This window comes from Diospyros lotus, chromosome 1 (genome assembly GCF_014633365.1).
Source record: "Diospyros lotus cultivar Yz01 chromosome 1, ASM1463336v1, whole genome shotgun sequence".
Lineage (NCBI taxonomy): Eukaryota > Viridiplantae > Streptophyta > Magnoliopsida > Ericales > Ebenaceae > Diospyros > Diospyros lotus.
Window position 1 is genome coordinate 48,761,988 of NC_068338.1, and position 19,214 is coordinate 48,781,201.

General features: G+C 34.7%; 3 protein-coding genes across 9 annotated transcripts; 2 read left to right on the forward strand and 1 right to left on the reverse strand.

Moving 5' to 3' along the window:
* Nucleotides 1–1,930: 1,930 nt before the first annotated feature.
* LOC127795744 (amino acid transporter AVT6C-like) lies at nucleotides 1,931–5,164 on the forward strand. Of its 2 annotated transcripts, none has more exons than XM_052327626.1 (5): nucleotides 1,931–2,444; nucleotides 2,646–2,798; nucleotides 2,895–3,098; nucleotides 3,193–3,658; nucleotides 4,655–5,164. In XM_052327626.1, exons 1-5 carry the CDS (start codon nucleotides 2,057–2,059, stop codon nucleotides 4,725–4,727), a joined length of 1,284 nt encoding a protein of 427 aa, XP_052183586.1. In that variant the 5' UTR covers nucleotides 1,931–2,056; the 3' UTR covers nucleotides 4,728–5,164. The 2 variants fall into 2 exon arrangements, with proteins under 2 accessions (XP_052183586.1, XP_052183578.1); XM_052327618.1 differs by lacking the exon at nucleotides 4,655–5,164 and adding an exon at nucleotides 4,330–4,640 and having other exon boundaries at nucleotides 1,933–2,444.
* Nucleotides 5,165–8,643: 3,479 nt separating this feature from the next.
* Nucleotides 8,644–19,016, forward strand: LOC127810311 (putative pentatricopeptide repeat-containing protein At1g56570). 6 transcript variants are annotated; one of them, XR_008025408.1, is made up of 3 exons: nucleotides 8,644–9,041; nucleotides 9,134–12,291; nucleotides 18,874–19,016. XR_008025408.1 is itself a non-coding variant. In XM_052349724.1 (3 exons), the coding sequence occupies exons 2-3, from the start codon at nucleotides 8,967–8,969 to the stop codon at nucleotides 11,330–11,332; spliced, it is 2,274 nt and encodes a 757-aa protein (XP_052205684.1). In that variant the 5' UTR covers nucleotides 8,644–8,880; nucleotides 8,956–8,966; the 3' UTR covers nucleotides 11,333–12,545. The 6 variants fall into 6 exon arrangements, 3 of the variants coding, with proteins under 3 accessions (XP_052205684.1, XP_052205692.1, XP_052205676.1); XR_008025406.1 differs by lacking the exon at nucleotides 18,874–19,016 and adding an exon at nucleotides 13,554–14,008; XR_008025407.1 differs by lacking the exon at nucleotides 18,874–19,016 and adding an exon at nucleotides 13,559–14,008.
* Nucleotides 14,495–16,478, reverse strand: LOC127810333 (BTB/POZ domain-containing protein At3g56230). The gene is made up of 3 exons (XM_052349756.1): nucleotides 15,677–16,478; nucleotides 15,085–15,264; nucleotides 14,495–14,953 (listed from the first exon to the last, which is right to left on the reverse strand). The coding sequence occupies exons 1-3, from the start codon at nucleotides 15,854–15,856 to the stop codon at nucleotides 14,495–14,497; spliced, it is 819 nt and encodes a 272-aa protein (XP_052205716.1). The 5' UTR covers nucleotides 15,857–16,478.
* Nucleotides 19,017–19,214: the final 198 nt, after the last annotated feature.

Below are 19,214 nucleotides of genomic sequence, written 5' to 3' on the forward strand. Positions count from 1 at the left end.
CTTCTATTTATATGTTAAACAATATTTATTCTTTTTTAAAACTAATCTCATCAATTTAGTTTAAAAACAATTATCACTTCTTATGCAGTGGATAAATATTAGGATATTATTTTTTAATTATTTAAAAATATTTATTAAATAAATAGAATCACGTAATAAATAATTACATCCAATGTAATTATATTGAGGGGGCGTTTGATATAGGAGAAATTTTAAGATTTCTAGGAATATTAGGTTGGGAATGTGTGTTCTAATGTTTGGTACAACTTTTTTATAGAAAGAATCATAGGAAATAAGATTTTTGGAAATGAATTTTAAGCAATTTTCCTAAAAAAGATTTTTATGGGGGGTTGAAAATCCAAGTTTTACATGAATTTTGGAATGTTTTTAACAAAGAAAAAGATTAAAACACTCATTTATCCTTTCATAACCCCATACAAATATATTATATATATATTAAATATTATAATATATTTATATTATTTATTATAAAATATTATATATATATTAAAGTAGATATTCATACAAACATATATATTATATATACATAATGGATTTTTTTGACTTCCTAAAGATGTTATGAGTCCTAATATTTTATATAGTAGAAGGAATTTATTATTTTTAAACAAAAAATCAAATAAGGGTAATTTTGAAAAAAAAATATGAATTTTTAAGAATGTTGCATTTAAATCAAATATAGAAATGTAAGATTCCAAAAAAAATAGTCAAGATTCTTGAGAATGTTTAAATCTAACAAAACATACAATTGTATAAATTTTGGGAATCAAAGATTTTTAAGAATATTTATAAAAATTATGAATTTCAAGAATTTAAAACTAATAGATAATTAGAGCACATGAATTTCGGCTGCTGCACGACCTGCAACGGCCTTCTTATGGCGAAGTCGTTCGGGAAGGCTGGATCAGTTGCGCTTCAAGCTTGCGCCATGGTAATGAAATTTGATTATAATCAGTAAGCTGTAATGAAATTTTCTCAGTTTGCTCTGTTTCTTCTGCGTTTTCTCGTTCTATTTCAATGTGAGAAGAGATCTGTTCATTCATAGAACTCTCGCTCCACTCCAGGTAAGAGTTAATGTGGCTCTTTCTTGTTGAAACCTAGAACCAATGGTCCCATTGCCATGCCTGAAAGCCACCACAACTCTTCAGATTCAGAATTAGGAATAAAGTGGCTGAGGATGAATCTCTCAAGCACAAAAGTATTGTTCAGGCTTATATAAAACTCAAAACCTATAAAATGAAGATGCTTTTGTTTGCAAAACATATTTATGTACATATATTTATATAATTCGCATATACATGATAATTAACAAACAATTATTATCATGCTTAAAATTTTATATTTTCTACTCAAGAAAATATACAAATTTCACTTTTTTTGAAAATAATACCAAAAGTGTCTCGGGCATTCCATTTGATGTTGTGATTGTAAGTTGATTCAAGTGATTGTTGATAAATAAAAATGAGATTAGATTTGTTAAAACTAAAATTTTACAAATCTTCTTAGTGTAAAAATTGTGGCATCAAACGAACTTCCATCAACGAAAGTTAATTTTTTTCTCAGTTACCAAGTGCTCTTAATTATCTTTTAATTTTGGGTTTGTACTGCACACACACACAGCCGCCGGTGCCCAACAAACCACGTGTGGCGGCATGTGTTTGATTTAGTGATTTAAACAAATTCTTTTTCGAATTTTGGTCACATGATTTATTACGTCACGGGTCGAGGGCTGCTCTTACGGTGGGTCACATCACCCATTTCCCGTCCACATTCATTTCTTTGTATTTTTTGTCATAATAATTTATGGCGCTTTCCAATCTAATCTGGATGTCCCACAAAGTAGCGAGTAGAAAACTTTTTCCCAATTCCAATATTACCCTTATTTTCTCCAACTCAAAACAATTGTTCCCCGAACCCCCCAGGAGGATACTGAGGTAAATTCAGAGGAGACCGAAAACAACTCTGCTCTCTCTGCGTATGCACTTCAAGTATCCTGACGGGAGGCTTCCCTCGCCGGAAAAGTCAGAGGTTTTGGGAGATGAAGTCCGTTAAGACGACGGCGGACGCGGGAGCTTTTTCTCCCCTGCTCCCGAAGCTCAATTCGCCGGAGCCGCTTCCTGAGCGGCGGCCGTCGGTGCTCGGCGCGGTGTTCAACGTCTCTACGAGCATAATCGGCGCCGGAATCATGTCGATTCCGGCGACTCTGAAGGTGCTTGGCGTGATTCCCGCTTTCCTCTCGATCGTGCTGGTTGGGATCCTTGGGGATGTGTCCGTCGAGTTCATGATGAGGTTCACGCATTCCGGGCAGTCCAAGACTTACGCCGGCTTGATGTTCGAGTCGTTCGGACGGTTTGGATCCGTGGCGGTGCAGATTTGTGTGATGATCACCAACCTCGGTTGCTTGATCATTTATCTGATCATCATCGGTAAGCAAACGATCATACGATATGATTGCTGCTTTGAGTAGCTGAATTCAAATGTTTTCCTTTGTGGAGTTCACTGATTTGAAATTTTGAGTATTAGCTTAAGTATTGGAAACATTTTTAGGCTTGGAATGCAGAATATCATATGATGACATATCTGAACTGATTGATCTGTTGTTTTTATTTATTTATTTTTTTTCTCAGGAGATGTGCTTTCTGGAAACCAGTCGGAAGAATCAGTCCATGTTGGGGTTTTGCAGGAATGGTTCGGCATCCACTGGTGGAATACTCGTGTTGTTGCTCTTCTCTTCGTGCTTGTTTTCATCATGCTTCCGCTCGTTTTGTTTCGGCGTGTTGGTGAGTCTAATCTACCCAGTAGATTTCATCCCTATTTGCAAGAACTTGAATATTTCTTCTGGTTTTAATATGGCTTATTGCTGGATGGAAATTCAGAGTCGTTGAGGTTCAGTTCAGCCGTCTCGGTCCTGCTTGCTGTGGTCTTTGTTGGCATATGCTTCGTCATGGCCATCTCTGCGTTGCTGGAAGGGACGACGAAAAGCCCTAGATTGTTGCCCCAATTGGATAACGGTATCTCCTTCTTCAACCTCTTCACTGCCGTCCCAGTTATAGTCACGGCCTTCACGTTTCATTTCAACGGTAATCAAATCAAACAGAATTTGAGGTTGTCGTATGAGTTATCTAATCTACCGGCTGTTCAGTTAGTGGCTAAAGTCGGATTGTTTGTATGTAGTTCATCCGATCGGAATGGAGCTCGGAAAACCAGCTGACATGGCCGTGGCCGTGAGAATCTCTTTGATACTCTGCGCTGTCATCTACTTCACCGTCGGCGTATTTGGGTACCTTCTGTTTGGAGATTCAATCATGGCGGACATACTGGTGAATTTCGATCGGAGTTCGGATTCAGCGATTGGTCCGGTGCTGAACGACATGGTGAGATTGAGCTATGCGCTCCACCTGATGCTGGTTTTCCCTCTGCTGAACTTCTCATTGAGGGGCAACCTCGACGAGTTGTTGTTCCCCACGAAGCCGCCGCTGGCGACTGACACCAAGAGATTTGTTCCCCTGACTTTGGGTTTGCTGGCCTTCACTTACCTTCTAGCAATTGCCATCCCCAACATATGGTACTTCTTTCAGTTTGTGGGTTCAACTTCTGCTGTCTGCATTGCCTTCATCTTCCCAGCCTCCATTGTTCTCAGGTTCTCTCTCTCTCTCTCGTCTTGCAGATAAAAATGGTTTTCTTCCACAAGTTTTCTGCATAAATTGTCACCCTAAAGGCTGTGTATCGCTTGAAAAGCGTAATTTTGTTAATGTCAAAATCGTGTTTTCGTACAGTTTGATCGTTAAAGAAAAAGTTTTTATTAATAAAATAGTTTATAATTTGAAAATATCCTTTCTATGTTATGTAATTTATTTTAGCAATTTTTTTTTTTTTTTTATAGAAGTGATGTCTTTTTCAACTTTTTAATTTTTATAATTATAATTGGCATTAGATTTGTATAGACTTAAGAATCAAACAAAACCAATGCTATAGATTAGAGTGAATTTGGTTTAGACGCTAGCTCTTTCAACTTGGTTTGGACTTTTTTTTGGTGGATTCTCATTTTATTTTACTTTTTCCAGGCTTTATGTTAATGTCAGCAAAAGTTTATAAATCTTTAACATTAAACCCCAATTTAAATGAATCAGTTTTATTTAATTAAAAAATCTAAATCTAATCATAGTAGTTAATAGGTTAAAATTGATATTAGACCCAAAACCAATTTCATAGGAAGAAGCACGCGGGGCGGGGGGCACAATGGGGCTGCCTGAACCATATATAGTACCAAATCTTTTGGTAATGTGTTTTCCGTATTGGCTATATTGGCAGAGACGTTCACAGCATATCAACACCACGTGACAAGACCATTGCAGCTGTTATGGTAGCGCTGGCTGTGATCACCAGTGCCATCGCAATCTCCACCAACCTCTATAATTGGATCCGGAACTAGCTAGCCCCTACTTTCTTATTATTACTTTCTTCCTTTTTATTTATGATGATTGTAATTATTGTAGCATACCAACTACCAAGCACAAGCACACCTGTTCAATATTGCATGCTCTCCTCTCTAATAAAATAACATATTATAAAAAATATATATATGAAAGGCAAAACATAAATCATCTTCTTCGGTGGGTGTTTTCTTGTTTGGCAGTGACAACAACAACAACTTAGGACTGTATTTCAAATGTCAGCATTGGGATTCCAATTATAATTGGCGTCGATGAAAGATAAGGGAATAAAGACCAAGAGATGAAGACGTGGTAGTCGACGGAGGTCTTCAATGGCAGCAATGAAGACAAAAAGAAAGAAAAACAGCGGAAGAATGGGAGGAAAATGGAGGTGAAATTGGGTTCTTGATTTAGCCTTTCATCTTTTCTAAGCAAAAACAACGAAGGTCTTCCGATGGCATCAGTGAACAAGACGACGAAAGAGAAAAATGTTGATGGTAATGGGGTTCCAATGATTGATTGATAGAGGTTCTAAATCTGGTAAAACCTTTCATCTACCCTAAATTATCGTGACGGAGCCATCAATGGCGATGAAAAAAACGAGAGAGAAAGAGAGAGCTCTCTAAAATTATTTCTAAACTATAAATAATCTTTGTATAAATGGTTCGAAGGGATTAGTTATAATTACCCTTATATTTAATATTTTAAATTTGTGTGTGATTTTTTGAACTTTTCAAATAGTCTCTGAACATGGTTAATTTTAATTTACAACTAGTGGTGGACTCGTGTGATATACATGAGAGTTTAATTTAAAAATAAAAAATAAATTTATTATTTTAAATAATTTTAACATAATTGATAATTATAATCTTTAATCATTTATCAAAATTTAAGTTTAATTAATTATTTACTATTTAATATGCTAATGAATAACACTTTTAATTCAATATACTGTTATTTAATGTGATAAAGAATAATTAACATATTATGTAGGTTACTTAATAAAATACCTATACTTTTTTTTCTTATATTTATTTATAAATAAATATTATAAAATATATAATATATCCACTCAAAGATGTTTGTCATTTTCTATTTATTATATTATAATTATAAATATAAATTTATAAAATTCTTAAATATGAGTAAGAATACGTTTTTTCAATAATAACAAAATTTTAAAAATATGAAGATATTTTTACATTATATAAATATAAGATTGTATTTAATGGACAATTTTCTATGACATAATTGTTACTTTAAGTGTATTTATATTTCTTATAAATAGTATTTATTTTTGATTGATTGACGGATTAATTAAATATTTAATATTCATATAATAATGTATTGGAAACTCATGATTAGCATTTAAAAACTCATGTATTTAAAATTCATTATTAATTTTAAAGTAATTAGTACTTATTATTTTGAAGCAATTGAATTGTTACTTTAAGTGTATTTATATTTCTTACAAATAGTATTTATTTTTGATTGATTGACGGATTAATTAAATATTTAATATTCATATAATAATGTATTGGAAACTCATGATTAGCATTTAAAAACTCATGTATTTAAAATTCATTATTAATTTTAAAGTAATTAGTACTTATTATTTTGAAGCAATTGAAAAATTTAAATTATTAATGTAAATTACAAAATACAAATTATTAATGCAATGAGTACAAAATGCAAATTATTAATGCAAGTTTTGGGGGGAATTTTTTTTTTTTTCAGACTATCTTACTTATATATATATATATAAAGATTATATATTATTATATTATAGAAAGATAAGATTTTATTTAATGGATAATTTTTCGTTACTTAGTTAATACTTTAAGTATCTATTCATATTTCTCATAAATAATATTTATTTTTGATTGATTGATGAATTAATTGATGGGAATATCTAACATAAAATATTTATTTTTGATTAATTAATAGCATTGAAAAATTCATGCAAGTTTAATACAAATTTTAGATGTAAAAAATAGTTTGGCAGCTTTTTAGAGGGAATAAATATTTGCATACTATCCTACTATATATTATTATATTATATTATATAAATATAGAATTTTATATAAATAAATAATTTTCTATGACTTAATTAATAGTTTAAATGTCTATTCATATTTCTCATAAATAGTATTTATTTTTGATTGATTGACAGATTAATTAAATATTTAATATTCACATAAGAATGTATTGAAAATTTTATAATTAGCGTTGAAAAACTCGTGTATTTAAAATTTATTATTAATTTTATAATAATTAGTGCATATTATTTCAAAACAATTGAAATATTTAAATTATTAATACAAATTATAAAATGTAAATTATTAATGCAATAAGTAATAAATGCAAATCATTAATACAAGTTTTGGGAGGGAAATTTTATTACTACTTATTATTTCAAAGCAATTGAAAGGTTTAAATTATTAATACAAATTACGAATTGTAAATTATTAATGCAATAAGTATTAATTTTAAATCATTAATACAAGTTTTGGGGAGAAATTTCTTTTTTCAAGACTATCCTACTTTTATATATATAATATAAAGGATACATCAAGAATAATTTTTTATTTCTTAGGGGTATTTGTTAACTAACATAAAAGGATAAAAAGAGAAAAAAAGTCATATATGGAAAGCATTCAAAATGTTTGCTCTTTCTAACATGTTTGTTAAATTTATTTAATTATTTTTTAAAAAATTCTCACATAACCTCTTATCTTCCTCTTTTAAAATAAATTTATTTGATCTCTCTCTCAGATAAATTGATTTGACATTTTGCAGATAAGTGTCAATTACCTGTATATTCCTTGTAAGATAGTTAATGCCGTTTAATACATTTTTAAAAATTAAATTTATTAAAAGAACTTATTCATTTAAGTCTTATAATTAATATTAGTTAATACATTTTTAAATTATCATATGATTTGACAATTTTAAAAATTTAAATGACATTATTCCTTTCATCGATTTTTAAAATTTAAATTTCCCTTTCTCTATATATATTTTATTAACTAATACAATTCATTTCACTAATTTTTAAATTATTTTATCTAATTTTATATTTTATTATCTATTATGAAAATATGTTTTTGTCATTTTTAATTATCTAAGTGGAATTATTGTAATTTCAACAATAATTATTTATACTTTTCAACCTTTTTAAATCTATTTTTGAACATGAATTTAGAAAATAAAATATTATATTTATTTTTTTAACAATTCATATTAATTATAAATTTATTGTTACTATTAACAAATAATTTGAATGAATTTGGTAATAGAAATATTTTGATAAAAAAAAATATTGTTTTGATATTTATGATATGCATTAATAAACACATAAAAAATATATATATAATTATTAGTAAATTTTAAAAAAATAACAAATAAAATTTTAAAAATATTTTTAATTTTATCTTAATTATTTTATTTTTAATAGATCTTAATACCTTTTATCTTACTTATTTATTTCTTAGGCCTATTTGTTGCAGCTTAAAAGCTGTAACTTTTAGCTTCTACCTTAAAAAAAGTGAGTATGTAGTATTTGTTTTAGTTTTTAGAATTCTAATTTATAGCTTCTACTAGTTTTTAGAAGGGGTAGAAGTTGGTTTTTTCAAAACTGGGATACCACAGCTTCTACAACTTCTGATTAAACAGTTACATTTTTTTAACAATTTTGTCCCTATTTTTAACAAATAATTATTCTTCTGTCCAAGCAATCAAAGGTCTCTCTTTTCCACCGCCATCTCCATTTTCAAATCTCTTCTTCTCTCTCGCCATCTCCCTTTCTCTCTATACACTAATTAATTTTTTTATAACACTTGAAACTTATACATATATATTAATTAATTTTTAAATTATTATTCTATAACTATTAAAGGTATTATGGACAATTATACAAAAATAAGTTATTTTACAATTTATGATATCAAACACCATAATTGTTTAACTACAACTTTTGAGAAATTATAACAAATAAATTTATAACTTATTCTAAATTTTAAAAATTATAATATAAAAAATTAAAAACTATAATTTCTTTAATTAACTTCCAAGGCTTAGCCACGGTGAAAGTTGATTGTTTGAGAAAAAGAGAAAATTAACCAAAGCATCCTCCAAAGCTATAAATTCCTTTCTTATAAGTCCATGGCCTGTTTGGGGGTTTCTTCGCAACGTTCTCACATACTTTTTTTATCGGCTCCGCGCTCATGGTGATCGGCGCCTCTGTTCCTCTCTCCGGATCATCATGTATATATAAATAACCGTTCAGAAAGGAAAGCAGACATCGCGGGCCATTCGTGGTTTTGAATCAGCATTTTGTTGGGTATCCCCTAGCAATTCCACCATCCAAAACGCACACGCCATTGCTGTTTTCTGTGAAAAGATAACAGGGGGAATATCAGTGAAATTGGTGCTCGAACCTATCATGTAATAGATTTATTTAGTAATTAGAATAATGCTTAACTCGGTTCAATGGCTTTTACAGGCTAATTGACAATGAGTTTCTCTGTCAACCTTGGATCACATCAACCTCCTCTTCAGTTGCCACTCCCGGCTTCAAATAATAAAAGAGTAAATCTCTCTCTCTCTCTCTCTCTCGGCAGCCGCTTTTGCTCGTGATCTATGTCTACATTTGGTGCTATCTGACGATTTCATCACTGCAGGCTAGATGTTTTGCTGTGGCTTTTCCGGAGGTTGGACGTCGCCACGTATCTGAGTCTGGGAGCTACGGAGGTCGCCAACCGACTCAAACCCAAGCACTGATTGATCGACTGCATGGTTGCGCAGAGGAGAGGTCGTTGGGAGGAACCAAAGGGGTTCATGGTTATGTTTTGAAATCTAATTTCGCGGACGAAGACTTGGTAGTGTCACTCAATCACGTAGCCTATGCTTACTCGAAGTGCTCGGCTTTTGGGGCTGCTTGTCAAGTGTTTGATAAAATGTCTGAAAGAAACGTTTTCTCTTGGACGGTCATGATTGTGGGTGCAACAGAGAATGGGTTCTACCGCGATGGGTTCGAGTACTTCTCTGAGATGCGGGATTCCGGATTATGGCCCGACGGGTTCACGTACTCTGGAGTTCTACAGTTATGTATTGGTCTAGATTGTATTGGTTTGGGTAAGATGGTCCATGCTCATATTGTTATAAGAGGCTTTCAGTCACATGTTTTTGTTAATACATCACTACTTAACATGTACATGAAGTTGGGGAAGGTTGAGGAATCAGGTAAGGTGTTCAACACCATGGCAGAACATAATGAGGTTTCTTGGAATGCAGTAATATCAGGATTTACGTCAAATGGTCATCATGAAGAAGCATTCAACTATTTTCTTAAATTGATGAAGGAAGGATTGACTCCAAATGTTCATACCTTTATTGGTGTACTCAAGGCAGTTGCCAAATTAGGTGATCTTGATAAAGGCAAGGAAGTTCACAAATCTGTTTCCAGATTGGGGATGGAGTCTAATATTCTTGTGGGAACTGCATTGATTGATATGTACTCAAAATGTAGGGTTTTATCTGATGCAAGATCTGTCTTCAATGCGAATTTTAGCAACTGCCAAATGAATATGCCATGGAATGCAATGATATCAGGCTATTCACAATGTGGGAGTAGCCAAGAAGCTTTAGAACTCTATGTTAAAATGTGTGAAAACGATGTGAAATCTGATGTTTACACCTATTGTGCTGTGTTTAATGCAATTGCTGATTTGAAGTGTTCAAAATTGGGGAGGGAAGCTCATGGCCTGGTTTTGAAATCAGGGTATGGTATGGCAGTATTAAATGTAAACAATGCAATTGCAGATGCATATTCCAAATGTGGGTCCCTTGCAGATGTAAGGAAGATTTTTGACAGAATGGGAGAAAGAGATGTAGTATCTTGGACTACAATGTTGACTGCCTATTCTCAAAGTTTAGAATGGGAGGAAGCCTTGGTCATCTTCTGCAAGATGATGAAAGAAGGCTGTACACCCAACCAGTTTAGTTTTTCTAGTGTGCTTGTTGCTTGTGCCAGCCTTTGTTTTCTTGAATTTGGAAGGCAAGTCCATGGTCTTCTGTACAAGGCTGGCTGGAAGACTGATAAGTGTGTAGAAAGTGCACTGATTGATATGTATGCTAAGTGTGGCAGCATAGCAGAGGCAAAGAAAGCTTTCAGTAGCATTTCTGACCCTGATATAGTATCATGGACTTCTATTATATCTGGATATGCTCAACATGGTTATGTGGATAAGGCCCTTCAGCTTTTCATGAGGATGGAGCAGTCTGGTATCAGACCTAATGCTGTCACATTTCTCTGTATTCTGTTTGCTTGTAGCCATGGGGGTTTGGTAGAAGAAGGTCTTCACTATTTCCGACTAATGGACAAGAGTTATGGTGTGGTTCCAGAGATGGAGCATTATGCTTGTGTTGTTGACCTCTTAGGTCGTGTGGGCCGCCTAAACGAGGCATTGGAGTTCATTCAAAAGATACCAATTGAACCAAAAGATATGGTCTGGCAGACATTGTTAGGAGCTTGCAGGGTCCATGGCAATGTTGAGCTAGGAGAGGTTGCTGCCAAGGAGATCCTTTCCTTTCGACCAGAGTATTCAGCTACCTACATTCTTTTATCAAACACATACATGGAGATGGGGAGTTTCAGAGATGGAATTAGTTTGCGAAATTTAATGAAAGAGCGAGGAGTGAAGAAGGAACCAGGCTGCAGCTGGATATCTGTGAATGGAGAAGTCCACAAGTTTTATGCAAGGGACCAACAACACCCACAAAAAGATCAAATATATCTCATGTTGAAAGAGTTAAGACACAAGATTAAGGCTATGGGTTATGTGCCTGATGCACGATATGTCTTGCAGGATGGGGGTTGAGAGGGAGAATCATGAGTTAAGGAACGAGAAAATAACTATTAATCTGCATGAGGAACATCTTTTTGACAACTTAGCGTGCTAGCATTTATTGATGCTTAGAGTACTGAAACTTGACCTAAAAGACATAACCATCCAATCACTAGGATTGAAGCTTTTGTGTTTGAAGATGAAGAACAGAGCTTGGAATTGTTCTCACAGAGAAAATAAACCCCAGATGATGAAATTCTTTTGATGGCAGTTGAATCCCATTGTGTTCCATAGTTGATACCTATTTCTAGCATAATTGAAAGCGGCTAGATCCCCCAAAAGGGGAGAACCCAAGTGAATGCTTCTGAGAACAACATTCTGAATACTGAACAATTCAGTAGGTATGGATGCAGAAGAAATTATGGCTCCTGAACTGGCCTTCCAGAATAGATGTACTGATGTACAAACATATGCTCCTGTCTCTTGTGAGCATGAAGAATTATGTGGACATGGGGATTATTATGAAGGCTAACAGTGCTGGTCTTGATAATAATTTCCTTTCCATGAAGCAAACAAATTTTGTAAACTAAAAACTCATACTTGTTGGTATTCTAAACACATGGTGAATGCCCAGAAATATCAATAATTGAATCTTGCTGAATGAGCTTGGGGAAACTTCCTTATCCCCAGAAATTTAAACTAAAAATGGGGGGCAGGGAACTGAAGATGAATGCCAAGAGAAGTTGTGGAACATCAACCATCCAATCTGATTGGGCTTTGGAATTTGCATGTAAAGATGCTGGTTGTCTCCAGATGTGCTTAGACACAGAGCTTGGTTCTGTCATCTGTTCTCCTATTTGAGCTTGCTTGGCCAAGTTGGATGAAAATGGTGCTCGCTGGATTTCTTTTCCCATTGAATAAAGCAGCCATATCTCGTTGGTTAATACTCAATCAATGCTTTTTATGCCTTCACGGGACAAGCTCTATATCAGGTATGCCTGTTGCCACCAGAATTCTTGTTGTTCATTTGCTAAGCAAATCTGGTGATTATTTAGTTTTCATAGTATGATGTTTGATATAACTTCATGGATTGTGGACAAGTCAAAATTCTTATTAAATATTATCTCAGGAAAACTTCAAACCTTCTGTACCAATAGAAAATGACTGAGAAGGCTCTTGCAAAGAAGCCAAATAGAAAGATGCAACTAGAATTAAGATTGGAACTCTTAACGCGCGCGGGGGGGGGGGGGGGGGCATGTACTTGAAAGGTGGCTCAATGCTTTCAAGCAAAGCATATACTTTATTTACCAATCACAAACACTATAATGAGCATGTCTGTTTCTCCAAGTCTTAGCAATTTTGGATGGCTAAGACTGCCATGGCTAATCTAACTATGGCAGGAGCAAGACACCTCTCAAAAGCAAGAAAATACTAAAACTCCAAATACCATCCCTTGTAAATCCTTGGGCTAGTGATATTCATACCATTCCACCCAATAGCATGATATCTGTCCATTATGATTTTGAGATCATGTTCCCTGAAGTTTTTAACCACTACTACATGGCATTCTTTATACAACACATGCTATTTTCAGCTATTAATATTTAGTAAGAACCCAACTGAGTAATACAAGAAAGGGAGTTTGTGCATCAGATGCAAGTATCGGACACCATACCCAACCAAATTGAAGGTGAACCCAATCACTAAGATCATCCACATAGTAAGATGATCAGCTTCAATAAACAAAAGCCATCCAAAGAGCCTTCCTTTATCTAAAGCTACAATCAAATAGGTGAGTTGCACCCTGGATACAAAACAAAGTTTGAGTTGTGTTGAGTACACCAGGATGATGGAGTAGGTGCCACTGGTGGCTTGTAGAAAAGCCATGGACCCAATGCTTAACCAAGAAAATGAGTTTGTGAGAAGTTGGTCTTGTTGATTGTCTAAACTTTTGCTAGACAGGAAAGTATAGTATTGCTATCGTTTGCTTTATACTGTGTTTTCCGGAAGGGGGAGGGTAGGTAATACATGAAAGCGGAAGTCTTTCAAGTGTTGAAATTTGTTTTCAGTAGCTATCTGCTGGTCATTTGAAGATCATGAAATTACGGAAGATTTGGCAGGGAGAAACATTAGGTGAATAGCATTGATGGTTGGGAATCACAATTAGATTATGCTTTCCTTTGCTCTTGAGATTAACATAATCAAGGGATCCACATGAACTATCCTGATCAACCCTAATTGTAAATTGTGATAGAGCAGCAGGGCAATTTTTATATCAGAATTTGGCATGGTGGGCACTCATCTCATATTCTTGCTCACAAGCAAGAGGTATGAGTAATAGTAGACGTGGATGGATGGCATCGAAGAGAGAAGGCAAAGAGCTAGATTCAAAACACATTTAGACAAAATTGGGAAAAACATGTATGCCAGATATCTGCCAAAATATCCTGTCACAAAAGCAATTTAGCAGATTATCTTTCCCTCAATATCACATGATTATAACATTTCACTGTTCCATTTGTGTCCATATGTATTAGAAAACTGAGACTGCGCCCTACTCGTAACACTTCTAAGAGAGCAGTCATTTTTGAAATGTTGGAAACTTGATATTTTCCTTGTTTTATGGGATCCTTAGAATTGCTAAAGTGCCCCAAAGTGAAACAAACACTACCTTCCATGCAGTATCTAAAGCTCATCTAAACAGAGATAAGAAACAGATGCTCAAATGTCTACAGTTCGCTTTTGCACTGTGGTGTACACATATATGGATGGGTATATATATTTTAGCAACACTCAATCTATTTGTGACACTCAGTGGGGCAACTCTTAGATTGTGCAAATATGTAGCTGTTGCTAGAAGTTGCTTGTTATTTTAAACCTCTGTAAGCATTGAAAGGCCATTTCTTCCCCACCATGCAGTGACATCCGTGAAATTTTATGGTTTCCGAAAGAAAGATTTTGCTCTATCAACTAGTTGACATACAGAACAATGAATTTTTTGTGTCATTCGAATTGGTTCCATAAAAATAAATTGTAATATCATACAATGTCTTGATTTGAATGGAGATTTTGACGACCATGTTTAAGATGTAACAAGCACAAATGTTGTAAAGCTGCACATTTACTATAGACCCATCCAGAATAGGTGGCTTCCCACTTTCTCCCAAGTAATGTTCACATCCATCTTTGTCATTCTCAAACCCCATTTCTTCTACTTTTGATATCCATAAATGAAGCTCTTGTAATCTGTACAGTTAGATGCGGGTTCTTTAGTGCAAACGCATCAAATCTTGATGAGAAAACCAGCTCCTCCATGTTCCTCACAATGAAGTTCAAAGCAGTCTCCTTTAAGCTCTGGTTGGAACAGACATCGGAGATCTCTAACATGTCGAGCACATTTGACGAGTTCAGGGATCCGAGCATTTGTTGCTCACAGAACTTCTGCAGGAAGGGGATGTTGTACTTGTCCGCGGCAATTGAGAGTGAATAAACATGCTTCTCCACCTTCTCCTTGGGCAAGCTTCCACTGTATAGGAACTCTAGGAGACACTCCACCTCTTCGTAGTTTAGCTCAGGGAGAGTTATGAGGTCGTTTGGTGGAGCCTTGCATCCATCTGAGTCCAGCATGTTCTTGAAGATATTAGATCTTGCTGCCTGCAATAGAAGATGCCCTAATTTAACGGATGAAAGTTCAGGGAAAAAAAAAACAAAAAAGATGGGGGAAGGTTACTAATTCTACATGAAAATCTCTAATAGTTAAGAGAAAAAATTATGAGAAAATTTACTAGTAATGCTCTATGTGCGTGTATAGGAGATGATCCATCAGTGCCGGGCTTGACTTGAATATCGGTGTGAATCTGATCTTTAAATGAAGCAACAAAACCAGATAGGAATGTTAACTTGTCGTTAAGTTCCTCTTCCATGTCCTTCATTTCTTTTACCCGTTTCAAAGCATTTGCAAAACCCTGCCATAAACCGCATGATTTTAGCCTCTCATTCCTTATCAAAAGAAATAGAGGAAGACTAAAAAATCCTTAGGTATGATGTGAATTATAAAAGCCTTATAGAAGATAAGAGCATACATATACACAAAAATGATTAACGAGATAAAATTCATATAGCCAGTGGGATAAAATCAATTCAACACAAAACTATGTCTCTAAGGGCTTATTTGGACTGAAGATAAATTGAGTAGTAAGAGTTTGCAGGCTGAAAATAATCTGTGAATTGATAACGTTTCTTTATGGTTTCAAAACTGGATAAATTTTAAGAAAACATGCTTATTTGGTGAACTCAGTTTCAGAAAATATTTTTGAAGAATTCAAAATTCTCTAATTAAAAGAAAAATAATAAAAAAAAAGAGGGACGAAAACTAACCTTGGAGGAGTTAGGAGACGAAGCTGCAGTTGCAGTGTTAGTTGATTTATCGATATTATTGACGTCAAGCTTGTTTGTGAGGGTGATCAAACTTCTGGCTCCCTCGTAACAGGCTGCGCATATCGTATTCCGCGGCGGCCTCAGAATAAATGGTATGGTGGTGCAGATGGAGCAATCCATCTGAAGAAGAAGAAGAAGAGGCTTTGTCTTCTTTAGAACTCAAATATAAAAGGAGATGCGATAGCGTATAGAGCAATACTCTATTTGATGAAGATGAAACTTTGTATCTTTAGAACTCAAATATAAACTGTACGGTGATGCAGATGGAGCAATCCATCTTTTATGAAGATGAAGAAGAAGAATAAGAACTTGAAGATGAGGCTTTGTATTCTTTCATTAGAATTCAAATGTTCTGGCTTTCATTATTTCTTGGTGAGGAGGGGTTGTTAATGGGATTAGATCAATCGCTTTAGAAATTGTTAGGCGAATATATATATATATATATGTATGTATGTATGTAATATTCTTGCTCGATCTCTTTTGTGTTAATTTATTATTATATTATTGAAGCAAAATCAGCATAATTTAGTGACGAACTATCTTTGATTATGATTGCTTTCTGTGGGGTGCACTCTTATACACTGCGGGAAATGACTAAAATGTACAATTGGACGTACTACTGATTTAGATAGAGAGAGGGGGAGAAAAATACTTCTGAATAAGATGGTTTGTAATTGTAAATTGTAATACTGCCGAAATATCTTGCCGGCGATTTTGATATAAAATTAAATTCTACAAGGATATATCATTTCTGTTTAAATTCTCTCCTCTGCCGAATGATATAGAGACAGAGACAGGACCTTTATTTATCTGAATCTTCACTACCAAAAGATATGCACCCACTTCTATGATTAAGGGCATGCCACAAAGTTTAGTGGTAAGAGATTATAGCAGTCGCAGTCTTTTTTTTACAAAAGGGTAAGATTTTGTTAAAAAAAAAAGGGGACTTTCTCAAAGCATAGAGCTTAGTAAGCAGGGGAAACAATTTTCTAGTTTTACGTTATTCTATATAAATCTTTTTTATATCAAAAATTCTCCAAGAAACTAATATAATTTCCTAAAATTCCAGAAAAGAAAAAAAGAAAGAAAGAAAGAGGGGGGGATGGTGGAGGGCTGATGAGCTAGGGAGAATAGGTAGGGGGGTGTTGGTTGGGGATCCCTGTGGAGTGAGTTCTAAAGAAGAGGAGGAGAGAAGAGAAGAGAAGAGAAGACCCATATTGAACAAGCAGCCTAATAAATTAGTTAAAGAGAGACCTTAAAAAAGTGGAAAGGAACTTTCCAACCTTAACCCAGCAAGTATGTGCCAGTCAGCCCACCTCTTTTGTTCCGCTTACTTAAATATAAATACATCCATAAGTTCCACCCAACCTGGCAGAACCTGTAACATCCATATATCACCAACCAACCGTTTGGGAGCTCATGCGAAATGATTAGAAGAAACTTTAGGGTCCATCTACATCTAGTTTAGTGTTCCTCTTGCCACGAAACTTCACCTAGTTTGGTGGATAAGCCATCTCTCTCTCTCTCTCTCTCTCTCTCTCTCTAGCATATATTATTAATTTATATATTTCAATGATATTATGAACGGTATTTAATATTTTCCAATATTAATATTGATACGATATTAGAAATTATGCTTTAAATCATTTTAAAAAAATGAAATCATCTTTTATTATACATTTCTTTAGCAAAAGAAAAAAAGAGGAAACAAAAACAAAAACAAAACAAAATGCCATCAACCGTATCGTGTCTCCTTTACCCACCCATAGTCTTGAACTTAAGTTTGGGATGAAGATAATCAGAGTGTGGGTGGGTAGTCGGGTTGGTAAGTCTAAGAGTCTCATGGCCTCATTGCCCACTTGTCCACGTTTAGTGTAATTTCTCATTAATAGCATTTTGGTTTAATGGGGGTAAATAGATTAATGACCCAATCACTAAAATCTAACACTATCAAGTTTATTATGGATGGTCTTGGGTGCCGATATAAACCAAGCAGTGCTTTCCATTATAGCTCAGAAGCTCATCGAGCCTAACTCATGGGTGGGAAGAAGGCCAAGTTTGATTTGAGTTGCACATGACATGAAGATTTTTTAGTATTTGATGATGGTTTTTGGGACCGACCACCACGTGCTACCTCTGCGAATAAACCTCGAGAATTGGACCTTGGACTAGGTGATGTTGGACCTCTGTGATAGGACCTGCAAGACAACGGAGTGGCGGGGCTAGGGTCCCCCGGGGTGGACTCCGACGCTCAAATTAGTAGAATAAATGCAAGTAGTAATAACTGTGAGAGTTGTAGAGCTTTTTATACTTGATGAGGACCGGTTCGGATCTTTCGGATTCCGCACAAGATTGTTGACTTGCCACGTGTCAGCCTCTCGGGTAATCCACGTGGCGAGCAAGACTATTAGCGCGTAGGGGTATTCTGGTAATTTTAGGTAATGCCACATCACTTGCCCCCCACTCCTTGAGCTGAGCTGAGAATCACGCTGGGTCGAAGAGTAACTTAATTTCTGAGGCTATTTAACTGTAAATTTTTCTCGAGATGTGCAGGAGTATTTTTAAATATGAGACAACTAAGCCTCAAACTCTTGAAGTTAGTTTTTTCCTCTCTTTTTTATTTTTATTTCTTCCATTACTTTTTTTATTTATATTATTTTTATTTTATTTTATTATTTTTTGCTTTTATCTTTCTTTCTCTCTATATTTTTTTTTTTTAAAATTGCATCTTCTTCCTCGGCCATGGCCGAGGCCAAATCTCAACATGGCCGAGCTCGGCCATGGCCAGCCTCTCTTGGGGTGCTTGCCCCCCTGCTCGCTTTACTTTTTTTTTTTAATACATAAATATATATATATATATATAGGGTCGGCCATGGCCGACCCTTGGGGCTCTTGTCCCCCTTCCTTACTTTTTTGTTTTTTTTATTTGTTTGCTTTTTTTTTGAGAGATATATATATAATATATATATATATGGGCGCACATTAGGTCGGCCATGGCCGACCCTTGGGACTTTTGCCCTTTTTTTTTAATATATATAAATATATATGTATTTTATTTTATTTTATTTTTTTTGTTAATAATAACAAAATAAGCCTTGACTTGACTAACCCGTTTCTTTGGCTTTTCTTTATCGCAGGGGTGGCTCGAGATTTTTCAAGGTAAGTTGCGCCTATTGAGCTCCATTTAGTTTGTGTCTAGCTGTGGTTTTTTTTTTTTTCTAACCTTCCTTTAATTCGAGAACGAATTAGGGCTCTTGAACCTTGGATTTTAGCTACTTCCGTGAGAGCGTTGATTTCCTTCCGGCCACTAGTTCGTCTTTGTCTTGGGGACAACCTAGGGCTCTTGACCCTTGGATTGTCGTCACTCTCACGCGAAGGAGGGTGTTGAGTTTTTTCCTGCCATTAGTCCATCTTTAGCTTGTGGACGGCATAGGATACTTGACCCTTGGATTGTCGCCACTCCCACGCGAATGAGGGT

Excerpts from the sequence above, each read along its gene's own strand:
- LOC127795744 (XM_052327618.1), top strand. The coding sequence starts at position 2,057 with ATGAAGTCCGTTAAGACGACGGCGGACGCGGGAGCTTTTTCTCCCCTG. Across the intron at positions 2,799-2,894 it reads CGTTTTGTTTCGGCGTGTTG|AGTCGTTGAGGTTCAGTTCA; the intron begins GTGAGTCTAATC and ends ATGGAAATTCAG. Across the intron at positions 3,659-4,329 it reads CCAGCCTCCATTGTTCTCAG|AGACGTTCACAGCATATCAA; the intron begins GTTCTCTCTCTC and ends CTATATTGGCAG.
- LOC127810311 (XM_052349716.1), top strand. The coding sequence starts at position 8,967 with ATGAGTTTCTCTGTCAACCTTGGATCACATCAACCTCCTCTTCAGTTG. Across the intron at positions 9,042-9,133 it reads CGGCTTCAAATAATAAAAGA|GCTAGATGTTTTGCTGTGGC; the intron begins GTAAATCTCTCT and ends TCATCACTGCAG.
- LOC127810333 (XM_052349756.1), bottom strand. The coding sequence starts at position 15,856 with ATGGATTGCTCCATCTGCACCACCATACCATTTATTCTGAGGCCGCCG. Across the intron at positions 15,265-15,676 it reads CGTCTCCTAACTCCTCCAAG|GGTTTTGCAAATGCTTTGAA; the intron begins GTTAGTTTTCGT and ends GGTTTATGGCAG. Across the intron at positions 14,954-15,084 it reads ACGCACATAGAGCATTACTA|GCAGCAAGATCTAATATCTT; the intron begins GTAAATTTTCTC and ends CTTCTATTGCAG.